General features: G+C 39.0%; 1 protein-coding gene across 7 annotated transcripts in view; it reads left to right on the forward strand.

Annotated features, from left to right (window-relative positions):
- SLC4A4 (solute carrier family 4 member 4) overlaps positions 1-14,132 on the forward strand; it is a 350,238-nt gene that overhangs the window by 272,263 nt on the left and 63,843 nt on the right. For all 7 annotated transcript variants that reach the window (XM_082838378.1, XM_082838380.1, XM_082838376.1 and 4 more), the window contains one exon: positions 2,136-2,407. In XM_082838378.1, the coding sequence (XP_082694504.1) occupies positions 2,136-2,407 (272 nt within the window). The remainder of the gene's footprint in view (positions 1-2,135; positions 2,408-14,132) is intronic.

The following is a 14,132-nucleotide window of genomic DNA, read 5'->3' on the forward strand; positions in this document are numbered from 1 at the left end:
TGGGTCACACAGTTATAGAGGGCTGGCAAGTCCAAAACCTGCAGGGTGACCCAGAGCCTGGAGACCCAGGAGAACTGATGTTCCAGTTCAAGTTCCAAGGCTGTCTGCTTGAAGAGCCTTTGCTACAAATCAAGTCCAAAAGCAGTCTGCCTGCTGGAGAGTCCTCTCTTGCTCGAAGGAAGCTGGTCTTTTTGTTCTATTCAGTTGAAGAACTGACTGGATGAGACCCACCCTCATTATGGAAAACAATCTGCTTTACTCAAGTCTACCAATTTAAATGTTAATCTTATCAAAACCACCCTTAAACATCCAGAATAATGTATGACCCAATATCTGGGCACCTTATGGCCTAGTCAAGTTGACACATGAACTCTAAGCAAATTTAATTCTAATATTTAGTAAAATTTTTAGTTGGTCATCGTCTGGTTACCTGTGATAGCTCATCAGCCAATGACAGTACTGTAACTGTCCCTGTCAAGTCGTAACCTGCAGGCATGGCTTAATTCATCTACCAACTCTTTACTGGAACCCTTCTATGCTCCGGGCACTGTGCTAGGTAGAGAATTTGAATTTTATTCTAAGAGCAGGGAGAAGCCACCAAAAGATTTTAAACTGGGACATTTGATTTACATTTGAAAAGGTCATTTTGGCTGTGATGTGGAAAATGGCTTTGAGCAGGACAAGCATGGATATTAGTAAGGAGGTTCTTAATAAGAATCAGTCAAAGACTTCTTGGTGGCCCAGGCTGGGATGTTGATGATGAAAGTGTTGATACGATGTCTTTGGGAAAGTATTAAAACATGTGGCTGTCAGTTATCAGAAACTCCTTGTCTAAAAGCAAGGCCATCGAGCTTCAAGTATGCATGATCCTTGATTTATTTTTTTCTCACACAAGAAATGAGATTACCAGTAACTGCTTTTGCATTGCAAATGATGAGGAAAAAAAACTATTTTAAAACACTCTCCACATAATTTTGAAAGAATCAATATGAAATGGTAAAATGTCAACACTTGACCCATCTTTTCCTAAATGTGAATCTTAAACTAATTTACTTGTAAGAAATGGAAAGGGCATTGAAAAAAAATGGCCCACTTAGATGGAGGCAACCTATTCTAAAACTGTGCTTCACACACAGCTTCAGCAGAAGGTTATCATGCCTGTGAGCGAGCTTCAAGAGGAGTGGTAGTGTCTAGTGGGAACATGGCAATGCAGCCTTTCTTGATCTAACTACAGCCTACATATCTGATCCCATCTCCCTGTGTTGGTGGCACTTGGTCCACAGGGAGCATTGCACACAGTTTCATGCCATTTGCCTTTTTGACTACTCTTTCCTCTTCCTGGCTTGGCCCACCCTGGTCTATCCAGAAAGTTCCCGCTTATCCTTAAATACCTTGAGTTTTTTCTGCAACTTTATCTGTCCCCCAACCCACGCCAGCCCGAATTAGTTACTCCTTCTTCTGTGACGCTCTGTGGGAACTTTAGGTGTCACTTAGTATTTTATAGTGTGATTATGTTTATCAGTTTGTCTTCCTCAGTAGACTTCGATGACTTGGGGACAGAGAACATATTTATCTTAGCATCTTCCTTAAGCAGAAAGCCCACAAATATTTATTGAGCACATGCTGGGTACCAGTGTTACGCTTTCAAATCGTTTATTCTGTAAATTCTTTAAAGGCAGGGATTGTCTTTTTTGAATGAGAAAATTAAATGAGGGGATGGAAAAAGATATTTCATGCAAACAGAAATGACAAGAAAGCAGAGGTCACTATACTCATATCAGACAAAATAGACTTTAAAACAAAGGCCATAAAGAAAGGTAAAAAAGGACACTGTATAATGATGAAAGGATGAATACAAGAAGAAAATTAATGAGTTATTTACATTCAAGTGTTATGACTACTTTTGATGTACTTTTCTCAAACTTCTGGAATTATTTCTTAGTGGTAGCCTAATGTCACTAGACCAAATCCTTAAAGGTAATACTTTCTGGATAAAATCAAGAATGAGCTTTATATATAGTGGCTAAAAGAGATCTTGTATTTTTAACAATCATTCTATAGTCATTTGGTAGTTTTGTGTTATTCTTTGTGTTCCTTGGAGGAGGAGTCTAAATGCCTTTCTGCCTTCTTTCCAGGGACCATAATTTTGACTACTTGGAGTTTCGCCTTTGGATTGGCCTGTGGTCAGCCTTCATGTGTCTCATTTTGGTGGCCACTGATGCCAGCTTCTTGGTTCAGTACTTCACTCGCTTCACTGAAGAGGGCTTCTCTTCTCTGATTAGTTTCATCTTTATCTATGATGCTTTCAAGAAGATGATCAAGCTAGCTGATTACTACCCCATCAACTCCAACTTCAAAGTGGGCTACAATACTCAATTTTCCTGTGTTTGTATGCCTCCCAACCCAGGTGAGGACAGCATGCTTATGGTATTTCTGCTTACCCTGTGTTTGGAGGAAGCCGTAGGCTCCATGCATGCAAACTTTCAACACGGTATCCCGATCCTCAGGAAAGGGTTTTATTTTCTCTGAGAAATCATCCTGCTGAATTTATAGTCTCATCGCCTGAGGTATCTTAGCCATGTGATTCAACCGGGAGGTGAAATCGGGAGCTCTGGAATGTGAACATAATTAGCTCAGTGCTTTGAAACTAACTCAAGCTACAGTATTTGCAAGGAAATTTTGTGTACGTTATTCTTGATCTTCTCTGATAGGTGAGGAAACCAGCTATCTATATCACATATTAAGGACCATACCAACCTAGTCCTCTGAACTTCTGTTCCTTATTTTGCTGCTTCTTTATTGCTGTAGTGATCTCTTCCTTAAGTAAATTCTAAATAGATTATCTTAAACTTATAGAAGAAGCAAGATACTAATTCACTTTATATAATTTGAAGCATGAAATTAAGAAAGAAATTCAGACTAGAGCCACCTAGTGATAAAGTAGAGCTTTATGGTTCATCTGGGCTAGACAACGTAAATAAGAAAGGAAAGGAAAGGAAGAAACAAAAGAAAGAAGTAAAAGAAGGAATATTATGTTCTTGGAGAAGATTTATATTCTAGGGTTAGGAAAGACATAAAATTAACTTGTTGGTAAGGAATATGATTCTATACATCTTAGCACTTTAACATCCATCTTGCTAAACCTGAGTCAGCCTCAGAACCTTGTCACAGAACAGTGCTCAATTTGGTCTTTGGAATTTTTTCTTGGAGTAATTCATTATCACTTTATAATATGGAAGGCATTTGGGGAAAAAAAGATTTACTTTGGGGAAAGTTGCTTTACATCTGCTTTGGTAGAATGAGGGGTAGGCATTTGTGTCATAAATGCTAGTAGTGCTCGTGATCCCTAGTTGTAACATTAGCTACAGGTCATCGTCCCTTAAAATAAAAATTGATATACTTTTTGACTAAGATCTTGTAGCACCAGAAGCACAGCAGCGTATTGAGGGCTGTGTAAACCTGGGCTTAAACATAGGGCACATTCATGTAACAGCCATTTATCTATACATTCTAAGGAAAAACCACTTACCGTTTACAGTAAAACAAACATGGTTTTGTTATAGACTAGAATGCAAGATGCTTAATTCAAAAGCTCAACAAGAACTATGAAGAATTTTAATGCTTGTGCAGGCTGTGTCAGATGACTCCTGGCTATTTTGCTGGTATATCTGCCACCTTCTCTGCCACTTTGGTGGAGAAGTCTTATAAGACCCATATGCATCTTGAGAGGTGAGAGGAAAGAGAACAGTATCTCCCTAAAAATGGGTCAGTCAGTGACACTGGTGAAAAGATAGGGCATTGTTGGGTTTTGCACTTATGGATTCTTTTTGTTTTGCTTAAGGAAAATCAGCTCACATTAAAATAAATCCCATGCTTATTAAAAGCAAGCAGAGACAGGTAAAAAGTGGAAATTTGAAGATTCAGGCAACATGGTTGCCGTAGATATAAAGACCTATTATTGTTAAGATGTATACTGATTAGAAATATTTCAAAATTTAAGAAGTGTTTGGAAGAGAGTAAGCACTTAATACATGACAGATATGATTAGAACCAATTAAATATCCTCCCCAGAGAGACTCGGAAAATGTGTTGCCATTACACAACTCCTAGAACTCTTCCTGGGAGAGAAGGGGGTAAAACTCCCTCTAACCGTGCATCCTGGACGTTGCGGGGGAAGTCCAAACTACACACATTCAAAATATCGGATCACAGACATATTTAATTGTGGGATTTTGAACTTTCCTTTTTATTTATTTGTTTCTATCTATCTATATATTTATTTGTGGAAAAGTCTGTGTGCTGACTTCTTAGGCATTCTGAGTAATCATACGTTAAGACTTTCTAGAGGAAAAAATATACTACGAGCTGTTTGGAGGTTTAAAGTGTTCATGAACCAAATGAGGACTTTGTCAGCACACCTGTCACAAAGATCTCCCTAGTGTCAGCCCCACACCTACCTGAGGCTATTGGCAACTTGCATTCATTGTTTCAATTGGATGCTGGCAGAGAAGGTAATTTGAAACCAGGGAAGACATATCTGAATGCGTTTTCATTGTGAAAAGTACAACAAAAATTTTACATGTGATTTTCCTTCCAAGAAGGATTTCTGTTTTCTTGAGAAAGTGATATTGAGGCTTGAACCGATTTTACCCATGCATAGCAAGTGCTGGCTGAGGGGGTGATAGATAACTTTTCCTTTGACCTGTTTTCCCTAGGTTGTATAAAAAGTCTGTCCTAAATAGCTAGGAGCTGTCTTGGAAGGATTCTGACCATTCCACTAACTCTAGGGGTTACCAATAAAGCAGCGTAGCAGGGCTTTGAAGTCAGAAGATCTTGTATTCAAGTCCCTCTTGGCTAATGCCCAGTGCGTGACTTTGGGCAAGTTCCTTTACCCAAGGAAACTTTGCCTCATCTTCCTTACCTATAAAATGGGGTTAATAATAGTATCTTCCTTAAAGAATTGTTTTGAAGAAAAAAATGAGGTCTTACAGACAAAGCATTTAGGACAGTTTCTAGTAAGTAATTAAATGTTAACCATATAACAACCATTATTATTGCTGTTGTTATTTATTAAAATTTAGGGTTCATAAGTATGAATGACAGGACAAGCAAACCAGTCTTCATCATCCTCCATTCTAAGCAAATGTTGTTGGGCAACTGGCTCATTCTGCAGCAAGACGGTTGGTTGCACCCCTTAGTTTTAGAGTCGTTCAGACGAGTGGCACTCATGGAAGATATGTACGTGAATGTGAGCGATTATTTAATCCATGGAGATGAGATCTGTTTCTGGTATGGAAAAAGGCAAATGGTTATTTGCATTTTCAGGGCAATCTCATGTTTTACAAAACCCTTTTTAAGATGAATGATCATGTATTTCTCCCATAACCTTAATACTTTTTGATAGAAGGCTGCATAGACCCACCATAAATTTAGTTCTTCATGACAACAAACTGAAAACCAATAGTGAGAGAATAATACAGTTGTACATACAGCTAGAGTAAGTGTTCTAAAAACAATAAAAGACTGGTCTTTCATCGCAACATGCACTCCTAGTAAAAGAATTCAATCAATGAGCCAATAATATTTAAACTGGCGGATGACTTGTTTTTCAACACTGGGACAGTATGTAAGGATGAACCAGCAACTGCGCAGATGGAGTTGTGATCCTGCAAACTGAGGAATGATTTTACAGGAAAGGAAACAGGGGTCACTTAATCTCTAAGAAAACTATATCCATGGCCACAATAATATTGTGGCTTTTTTGGTGCTTTGTGAAGACAACTCTTCTTCCCCCCTTCCTGACCTTTCTTGTTCTTACTTGCTTTCATAAAACTTCATCATCTCCTGAGTTTCCTTTTCTTAATGCACCTTTTCGTCCCTTCCTCCTGCCCCCATCTGCTGCTCAGTAACCCGTCATACACCCAGGTTCTCATTTATTGAAGAACTAAGGAAGCTCAGTTGCAATTGCTAGGAAAGTTAGCCATGAAATTTGACGTATCAGTCAGGTTTTTATTAGCACCTGGTTTTTGTGCTAGCATTCTCTTTTCCTAGAAATAGGATAGTTATTAATTAATGTATTAATAGAGGTAATAGATGTTCTATTTCCCACTATGCCTTGATGGTTACATAGCAGAGGGTATATAGGAAAGAAGATGATTCAGTTCAAAAGCCCAGAATGAAAACTGAACAATATCCAGTTGAAGGACAATTCACAATATTTCATTCATCACCAACATCCCAATTTAGAAAACTGTTAGTGTGATAAAATATAAACCATAAATTCTTTGGAGTAAAGGAAACTGAGTTTGAATTTTAGCTCTAGTTAGCAGTGTGACCTTGGGCCAGGCTGATTTCCTAATGTCATTGTTTTATAATCTGTGAGCTGGGTTAGTAATTGTACCTACTCTTAGAGGTTACTCTAAGGATTAAATGAAATAGGATATGTAAAATTGTTTGGCACCTAATAGTAAAAATTTGTTGCTTCTCTCATTTCTCACTGTCCCACAAAAGATGCCCCAGCAGTTAAATCTTTTAGTTGTATTCTTTTAAAGGGGTTCACACGTTTAACTTCCCTAGAAACGGAAATTAAATTTAAATTTCCATTTTAAAATTCAATTTAAATTTTAAATTTTCCTAGGAAAAGATATTGACTAGGCTTCACTGTAAGCTTACCAACAAACAAACAAAAACTAAGGTACTGTTGTAGATAAATAGGAAACATTGAAGCGGTATTTAAAGGGAAAAATGTTAAGGAGTTCAGTGTATCATAGTTAGATCATTTAATACTATACCCCTGAATCTCAAGACTACAAAAGTGTTGTACACTGTACACAGTCATGTAGAAAAAGGCTTTAAAGTCCCAGAGGTGAGATACCTAGTTCTTCTAAGAAGAGTCTATCTACGTAATTCATTCAAAAACATTAATGCGGGCTTCCCTGGTGGCGCAGTGGTTGAGAGTCCGCCTGCCGATGCAGGGGACACGGGTTCGTGCCCCGGTCCGGGAAGATCCCACATGCCGCGGAGTGGCTGGGCCCGTGAGCCATGGCCGCTGAGCCTGCACGTCCGGAGCCTGTGCTCTGCAATGGGAGAGGCCGCAGCAGTGAGATACCCGCGTACCGCAGAAAAAAAAAACATTAATGCTAGAATTCTGTAAATAGGGAACAGGACGTAGACTTTCCTCCTTCTCTTTCCCCCTCTCCTTCTCTTCCTTCTCCTGCCTTTTCTTCTTCCCCTTCTGCTATCAACAAAAATTTGAGGGTGCAGTTCATTGCTTTTTAAGAATTGTGCTACTTGCAATGAAGCAGAACACACACCACACACTTACACATGCATGTACACACACGTACACACATATATACACACTGCTTTTTATAAAGTGAGTTGCTTTTTAATTAGTGTTAATTACTTTTTGAATGAATAAAGTCAGAAATTCATTTGACCTAGACTTTATAAGTAAATTTCTACCCTAGTACCTTTGTTCATTTGCCTAATATGTCAGGGTTGCAGTGACTATACACTCAAGGGCATTGTTAATATTTTGGAAAGGGTCAAAATAAATTTTCTGACCAGGTGTTGGTTTTGTATCTAGAGGGGAAAAAGGCTTGCTAAATATGATAAACACATTAGAAAAGCAAGGAAAATTGCCTCAAGGGGATAGACACTATACTCTTAACAGCAGGGGTATATCTTATCGATTCAGTGTTGACTGTTCCAGGGAGAACATGCTTAGTAATGGATGAATGATTAAGAAGAATAAAGCCTTTCTCAGGCACTGAGTGCATCACTGTCTGTAGTATCTCCAAGTAAAACATGGCCTTTTTCCTGGCATGAAACTGTCAGACCAAGTCAAGTGATTGGAAGTAAGCATGGCTTCCATTTCCACACCTTGGTTATATTTACAGCATGAGGAGGCTTCCAAATGCTTTAAAACTATCATCACTAGAGTGGAATTTCGTTACCATTTTTTGTATATAATTTTTCTATTATCTTAATAAATTCTGTGCACCAGTATGTCATAACCATTAAAAAGAACTGCTGGATCGTGTCTCCTGTGGTCCCATATTATAGTCAATATGTGCTTCATAATTAGCCCATTAAAAGAAAATTAGGACATAAAAGATAACCCTAATTCATCTTCCATGACCTGCATCATATTTTTTGCAGTTTTATTTTTATTTTGTCATTCCCTCTTTTGCTTATACAGTGGGTTTAAGTCATAGACCGAGGGTTGAACAGGAGGTGCAAGGCCTTCTGCTGTAGCACTGCTTAGGCTTGCATTTGCCAAGATACTTTACCAGCGCAGCTGACATTTTGTCATTCATGGTAACATGGTCTTTTGAGATAACCATGGATATTTGAAAGACCCATCATTTTAGTTTCCTTTTATTGACCTAACCTATGTTTTAGCAGTTTCTGTATAAAGCTTGCAGGAATCAGAAAAGGAGAAGCAGTGTATCTGGATAATTACCAGACCTGGGTAATTCTCTAGCTTTGGGTTTGAATAAAACCCAGATTTGGAAAATGTCCCCGAGAATAATGTCTATGCACATCCTAAGTGTAATGATGGGTGGGTATAGAAGAGAAGTTTTTGTGAAAGTAGTGGCTAAATATATCCAGCTTATTACCAGATAGTAGCTTAGCTCCAGTGCAGCATCATAGGTGAGCATGTGAATAGAGTGTTCACGGATTAAAGAACATCTTACCTTGAACTTGTCTAATGACAGTGGAAATCTCAAGCATGAAGTTTTGGTAAACATACTTAGGAAAACAAAAAGGATAATAACAAGAAATAGTGAGTAAAAACTTCCTATTAATTTTGCTTGTTTTAAAACTTAAGGCTGAGATCGTGGCAGGTAATTTCCCAAGAGCTACTTCTTCCAAAGTTTTCCTCCTTCACTTTGTCATCCCTACAAAAGCCATTTTTGTCCTTTTATTGATCTGGAAACTTAAAGCATAAATATTTGACTTTATCAAGAGACACTCGTGTGCTCAAGTTATCCAGAATCCTTAAATACATCTGACATGACCATGCAGGCCAGACACTCTAAATTTTATTCTGTATTTATTTTCCAGTTACTTAGTTGCCTTAAGATGTTGCTTACATAGAATGGAATAAAACATTAAAGGTTTATTATCATGGAGAATACTCTTAAATTTTTTCTTATTCAGAGCAGGTTAATCAGTTCCACCCTAAGAAGCTATGTTGAAGGTATAAATTCAGATTTGACTAACATTTATTAAGCACCATCCAAATGCCAGACAGTTTACTACTGGATTTTAATAAACTATATTTTAATATATATAATATTTTAATAATATATATGTATCTTTGGGTGGTGAAGCTAATAGTAATCTTAGCTATATTTATTTAGAGTTTACCTGGTACTGGGCACTGTGCTAGCAGTTTTGCCTATATTGCCTTATTTAATCTGCACGGTAACCTTATGAGGTGGATGCTATCAAATCCAATCTCACCATTGCGGAACCTGTGGTCAAGAGGAGTGAGGTAATGTTCTCAAGTTTATGTGGCAAGGGAGTTGGGGCCACTGTGCTTCAGAAGGTGGAGCAGCCAGCATTCCAGCGCAGTTCTCCTGGGACTCCTTTCTCTATACTGTGAGGTGATGGTGCTTCAGAGCAGGCAAATCTGCCTCGTTGGCCGGTTGTTGCTTCTACTTGACCTGTTAGCCTCAAGTGAGCTTTGGTGCCTATTCCTGATGGTACCGTTTCTGCTAACGTGTAAAGCAGAGGATTCATGGGGTAGTTCCTGGTGCCAGGTCACTAGAGGATAAAGAAGAACAGCCTTAAACAGTACAGTTGTTATGCTCTATGTAGGAGGTTTATATCATTGTTGTGTGTATATCACCTCCTTTTTCTCCTCGTAGCTCCTGCAGCTTGTTCTTTCTCTAGATCTCTCATTAAACACAAAGACTAAAAGCCAGCTTAAGGTGGAAAAGTCACAGACACATTTTTTTCTTTTTTTAGTATTTATTTTATTGACAATTGATTTACAATGTTGTGTTAATTTCTCCTGTACAGCAAAGTGGTTCTGTTATACATATATATACATTCTTTTTCATATTCTTTTCCATTATGGATATTGAGTATAGTTCCCTGTGCTATACAGTTGGACCTTGTTGCTTATCCATTCTCTATATAATAGTTTGCATCTGCTAATCCCAAACTCCTGAGCCTTCCCTCCCCCACTCCCCCTCTCCCTTCTCAACCACAAGTCTGTTCTCTGTGTCTGTGAGTCTGTTTCTGTTTCATAAGTAAGTTAATTTGTGTCATATTTTAGATTCCACATATAAGTGATATCATATGGTATTTGTCTTTTCTCTTTCTGACTTACTTCACTTAGTATGATAATCTTTAGGTCCATTCTTGCTGCAGCAAATGGCAGTATTTCATTCTTTTTTATGGCTGAGTAGTATTCCATTGTATATATGTACCACATCTTTTTTTTTTTTTTTTGGCCATACGTGGGCCTCTCACTGCTGTGGCCTCCCCCGCTGCAGAGCACAGACTCCGGACGCACAGGCTCAGCGGCCATGGCTCATGGGCCTAGCCGCTCCGCGGCATGTGGGATCTTCTCGGACTGGGGCACGAACCCGCGCCCCCTGCATCGGCAGGCGGACTCTCAACCACTGTGCCACCAGGGAAGCCCTGTACCACATCTTCTTTATCCATTCATCTATCAATGAACATTTAGGTTTTTCCATGTCCTGACTATTGTAAATAGTGCTGCAATGAACATTGGGGTGCATGTATATTTTTGAATTATAGTTTTGTCTGGATATTTTCCCAGGAGTGGGATTGCAGGGTCATATGCCAACTCTATTTTTAGCTATTTGAGGAGCCTCCAAAATGTTTTGCATAGTGGCTGCACCAATTTACACTCCCTCCAACAGTGTAGGAAGGTTCCCTTTTCTCCACACCCTCTCCAACATTTGTTACTTATAGACTTTTTAATGATGGCCATTCTGACCAGTGTGAGGTGGTACCTCACTGTAGTTTTGATTTGCATTTCTCTAATAATTAGTGATGTTGAGCTCTTTTCACATGCCTGTTGACCATCGGTATGACAGACACATTTTTAAACATCTAGTACTGTGTTCATTCCTCCATTCCAGAGGATCAGCTAGAATTTGATACACAGAAAGGAGGATCAAGACGTGAAAATCCAAGGAATGTAAAATGATCAACCTGTGTAAATTACCTGAAACCAAGTATGGGACACAGGCTGTCCCAGTGACAGTTGGCTCATTCTAAATTAACCAGGTTCCTAGAGCAAAATGTTTCTTTTCTTCGTAAGCCATGGTGCTAAGCAAATAGTGAAGACACAGAGTGCAGTGTGTTTTGGCTTTTCCATTTCACCGTTCCAGAATCCTAATTAAGGATATTACAGATTCTATACACAAGATCATTCTGCAATTGGTTGACAAAATATTTGCATTGTATGTGTCTGGATCCAAGTGGTGACCAAGGGCTCTTGTAGATCAAGTTTCCAGTTGGAATTGATCATTCTCTCTTCTATGAGCTTAAAGAAATTTACTTTTAATCTTATTTATGGGCTCTGCCATATCCTGCCAATATGTCTATTTATAGAAGTGCTTGTTTATATATTTATTTGGAAGTCTTTCTCTTGAAGCAGCTACTTATTAAAATAAGTAGGAAAAGTATATACTTCTTACTTTTGTTTTGATACTGGTCTTTTGGGATTTTGAGAGCCAATGTGCATAGCTTGTCTCAGAGGCATACTGAAAAGATGAAAGAAACTTGGATGAGCAAATTGACATGTATCCAGAACTCGAGAGTGGTTACTAAAAGTTCAGATTGGAGCTCGTGGTCTTTATTATCTGTCATTCATTTCACAAGGAAAGAGCCTGGAATACCTTCCTCCTCCCTCCTCACTAATTGTTTCACACTAGGCAGAAAAGTGTGTTGCAAAAAGACCTTCACTCTGTTACGACAGGAAGGTCATAAAATTGCATCAAAGAATCTAGCTCAGGAAAGGCAGCTTCCCAGACACCCTCTAAATAGTGCCTTTGATTTCTCATGTGCTGTTTTCCTTCAAATGCTTAGACAGGTCAGACATTTCTATTTACAGTAGAGAGATCCACATCATCTAACATTGGGGAATCGTTATCTCCCACCTTGAATTCTGTGGCCACATAAATCATCTTGATTTTGATGAATAGAAATATTGGGTAGGAAAAGGAAGAATGATGGACAAGGTTTTGGTACCAGCTCTACTTCTGGTTGACTCTGTAATCCTGGGCAAGAAACCTGGCATATCTTGCCTCAGAGTCCCATCCACCATAAAACGGGTATAAAAGTATACCTGGGGCTTCCCTAGTGGCGCAGTGGTTGAGAGTCCACCTGCCGATGCAGAGGACACGGATTCGTGCCCCGGTCTGGGAAGATCCCACATGCCACGAAGCGGCTGGGCCCGTGAGCCATGGCCGCTGAGCCTGCGCGTCTGGAGCCTGTGCTCCGCAATGGAAGAGGCCACAACAGTGAGAGGCCCGCGTACCGGTAAAACAAAACAAAACAAAACAGTATACCTGTTTTGTGCTCTTATACGTTGTAAAATGAACAAACGAAATAATGTAAGAAAATGTACTTTAAGCTTTTTAGAACAAAATAGTAAAAAGATTCTAGGTTTTACTACTAATAATTTACTAACATCTTCTTCCTTCAGGGATTTATGTTTTGTCTTACTCTTTGGGCCAAGCATCCTTTATCCTATTTTGATTCTTTCTGTGACCTATAATGAAACACAAAGAATGAGAAAATAGAGTCTGCACGTGTGCTTGTTTTACCGATGAATTAGGGAAGCCCTGGCGGCAGCTAGCAAGAGGTTAAAAGTTTAACAATTCCAGAGCCTTCAAAGATCAGAATGGATTGCAAAAAACTAGGACCGAAGCTAAGTATTTTCTCCCCTTTGGTTTTCCTTATTTCAATTCTTTTGCCTTTATCTGCTGTCATTCATTTGTAGTCATTGAATGACCCCTTTCCTAGCTTCTCTTACTGACAGTAAACAATTGTCTTTCAGCTTTATTGAAGTATAATTGGCAGATAAAATTATATTTAAAGCGTACAACATGATGATCTCCTTATGTGTATACATTGTGAAGGGATTCCCACGAATTTAATTAACATATCCATCACCTCACATATTTATTTTGTTTTATTTGGTGAGAACACTTAAGTTTTACTCTCTTAGGAAATTTCAGTTCTATGGTATAGTATTATCAACTGCAGTCACCATGTTATAATTCGATCCTCAGACCTTAGTTCTCTTACAACTGAAAATTTGTACCCTTTTACCGACTCTCTATTTTCCCCACCACCCAACCCCTGGCAACCACCAGACTTTTTTTTTTTTTCTAAGATTCCATCTATAAATGATACCATGCAGTGTTTGACTTTCCATGTCTGACTTATATCACGTAGCATAATGTCTTCCAGGTTCATCCATGCTTTTGCAAGTGGCAGGATTTCCTTCTTTTTTTTTTTTTTTTTTTTTTTTTTTTTGCGGTACGCTGGCCTCTCACTGTTGTGGCCTCTCCCGTTGCGGAGCACAGGCTCCAGACACACAGGCTCAGCGGCCATGGCTCACGGGCCCAGCCGCTCCGCAGCATGTGGGATCTTCCCGGACCGGGGCACGAACCCGTGTCCCCTGCATCGGCAGGCGGACTCTCAACCACTGTGCCACCAGGGAAGCCCTCCTTCTTTTTAAGGTTGAATAATTAACAAATATTTTTGAGCTCCTGTTAGTTAAGTGCCAGACTGGGCAGATTCTGGGAAAAAGCAGTGAACAAGCCATGCCCCTTTTCTTCTTCCCTCAGGGATCTTATATTCTAAATTGAAACAGTCAAATAAACCTGTTTGTTTCTTCTTAGAAGTTTATAGAAGTGAGACCTAAAACATGGCAAACTAAGAAGACAGGCTAGAGGTCTGGGGGCTGGGTTGGGGGGCACTCTGGGACCAAACAATAATTAGCAATTTGGATGTTAAATGAACTTTGTGAGCCTCAAAGACAAAAACTTGGTAAGTGTTGTTTCATAATATTTCCATAAATGAGGGATAGTCTCTGCATAACAATTTATTTTCTAATACATAAAGCTTCA

The sequence above is a fragment of the Leucopleurus acutus genome (assembly GCF_964270905.1).
Source record: "Leucopleurus acutus genome assembly, chromosome: 4".
Lineage (NCBI taxonomy): Eukaryota > Metazoa > Chordata > Mammalia > Artiodactyla > Delphinidae > Leucopleurus > Leucopleurus acutus.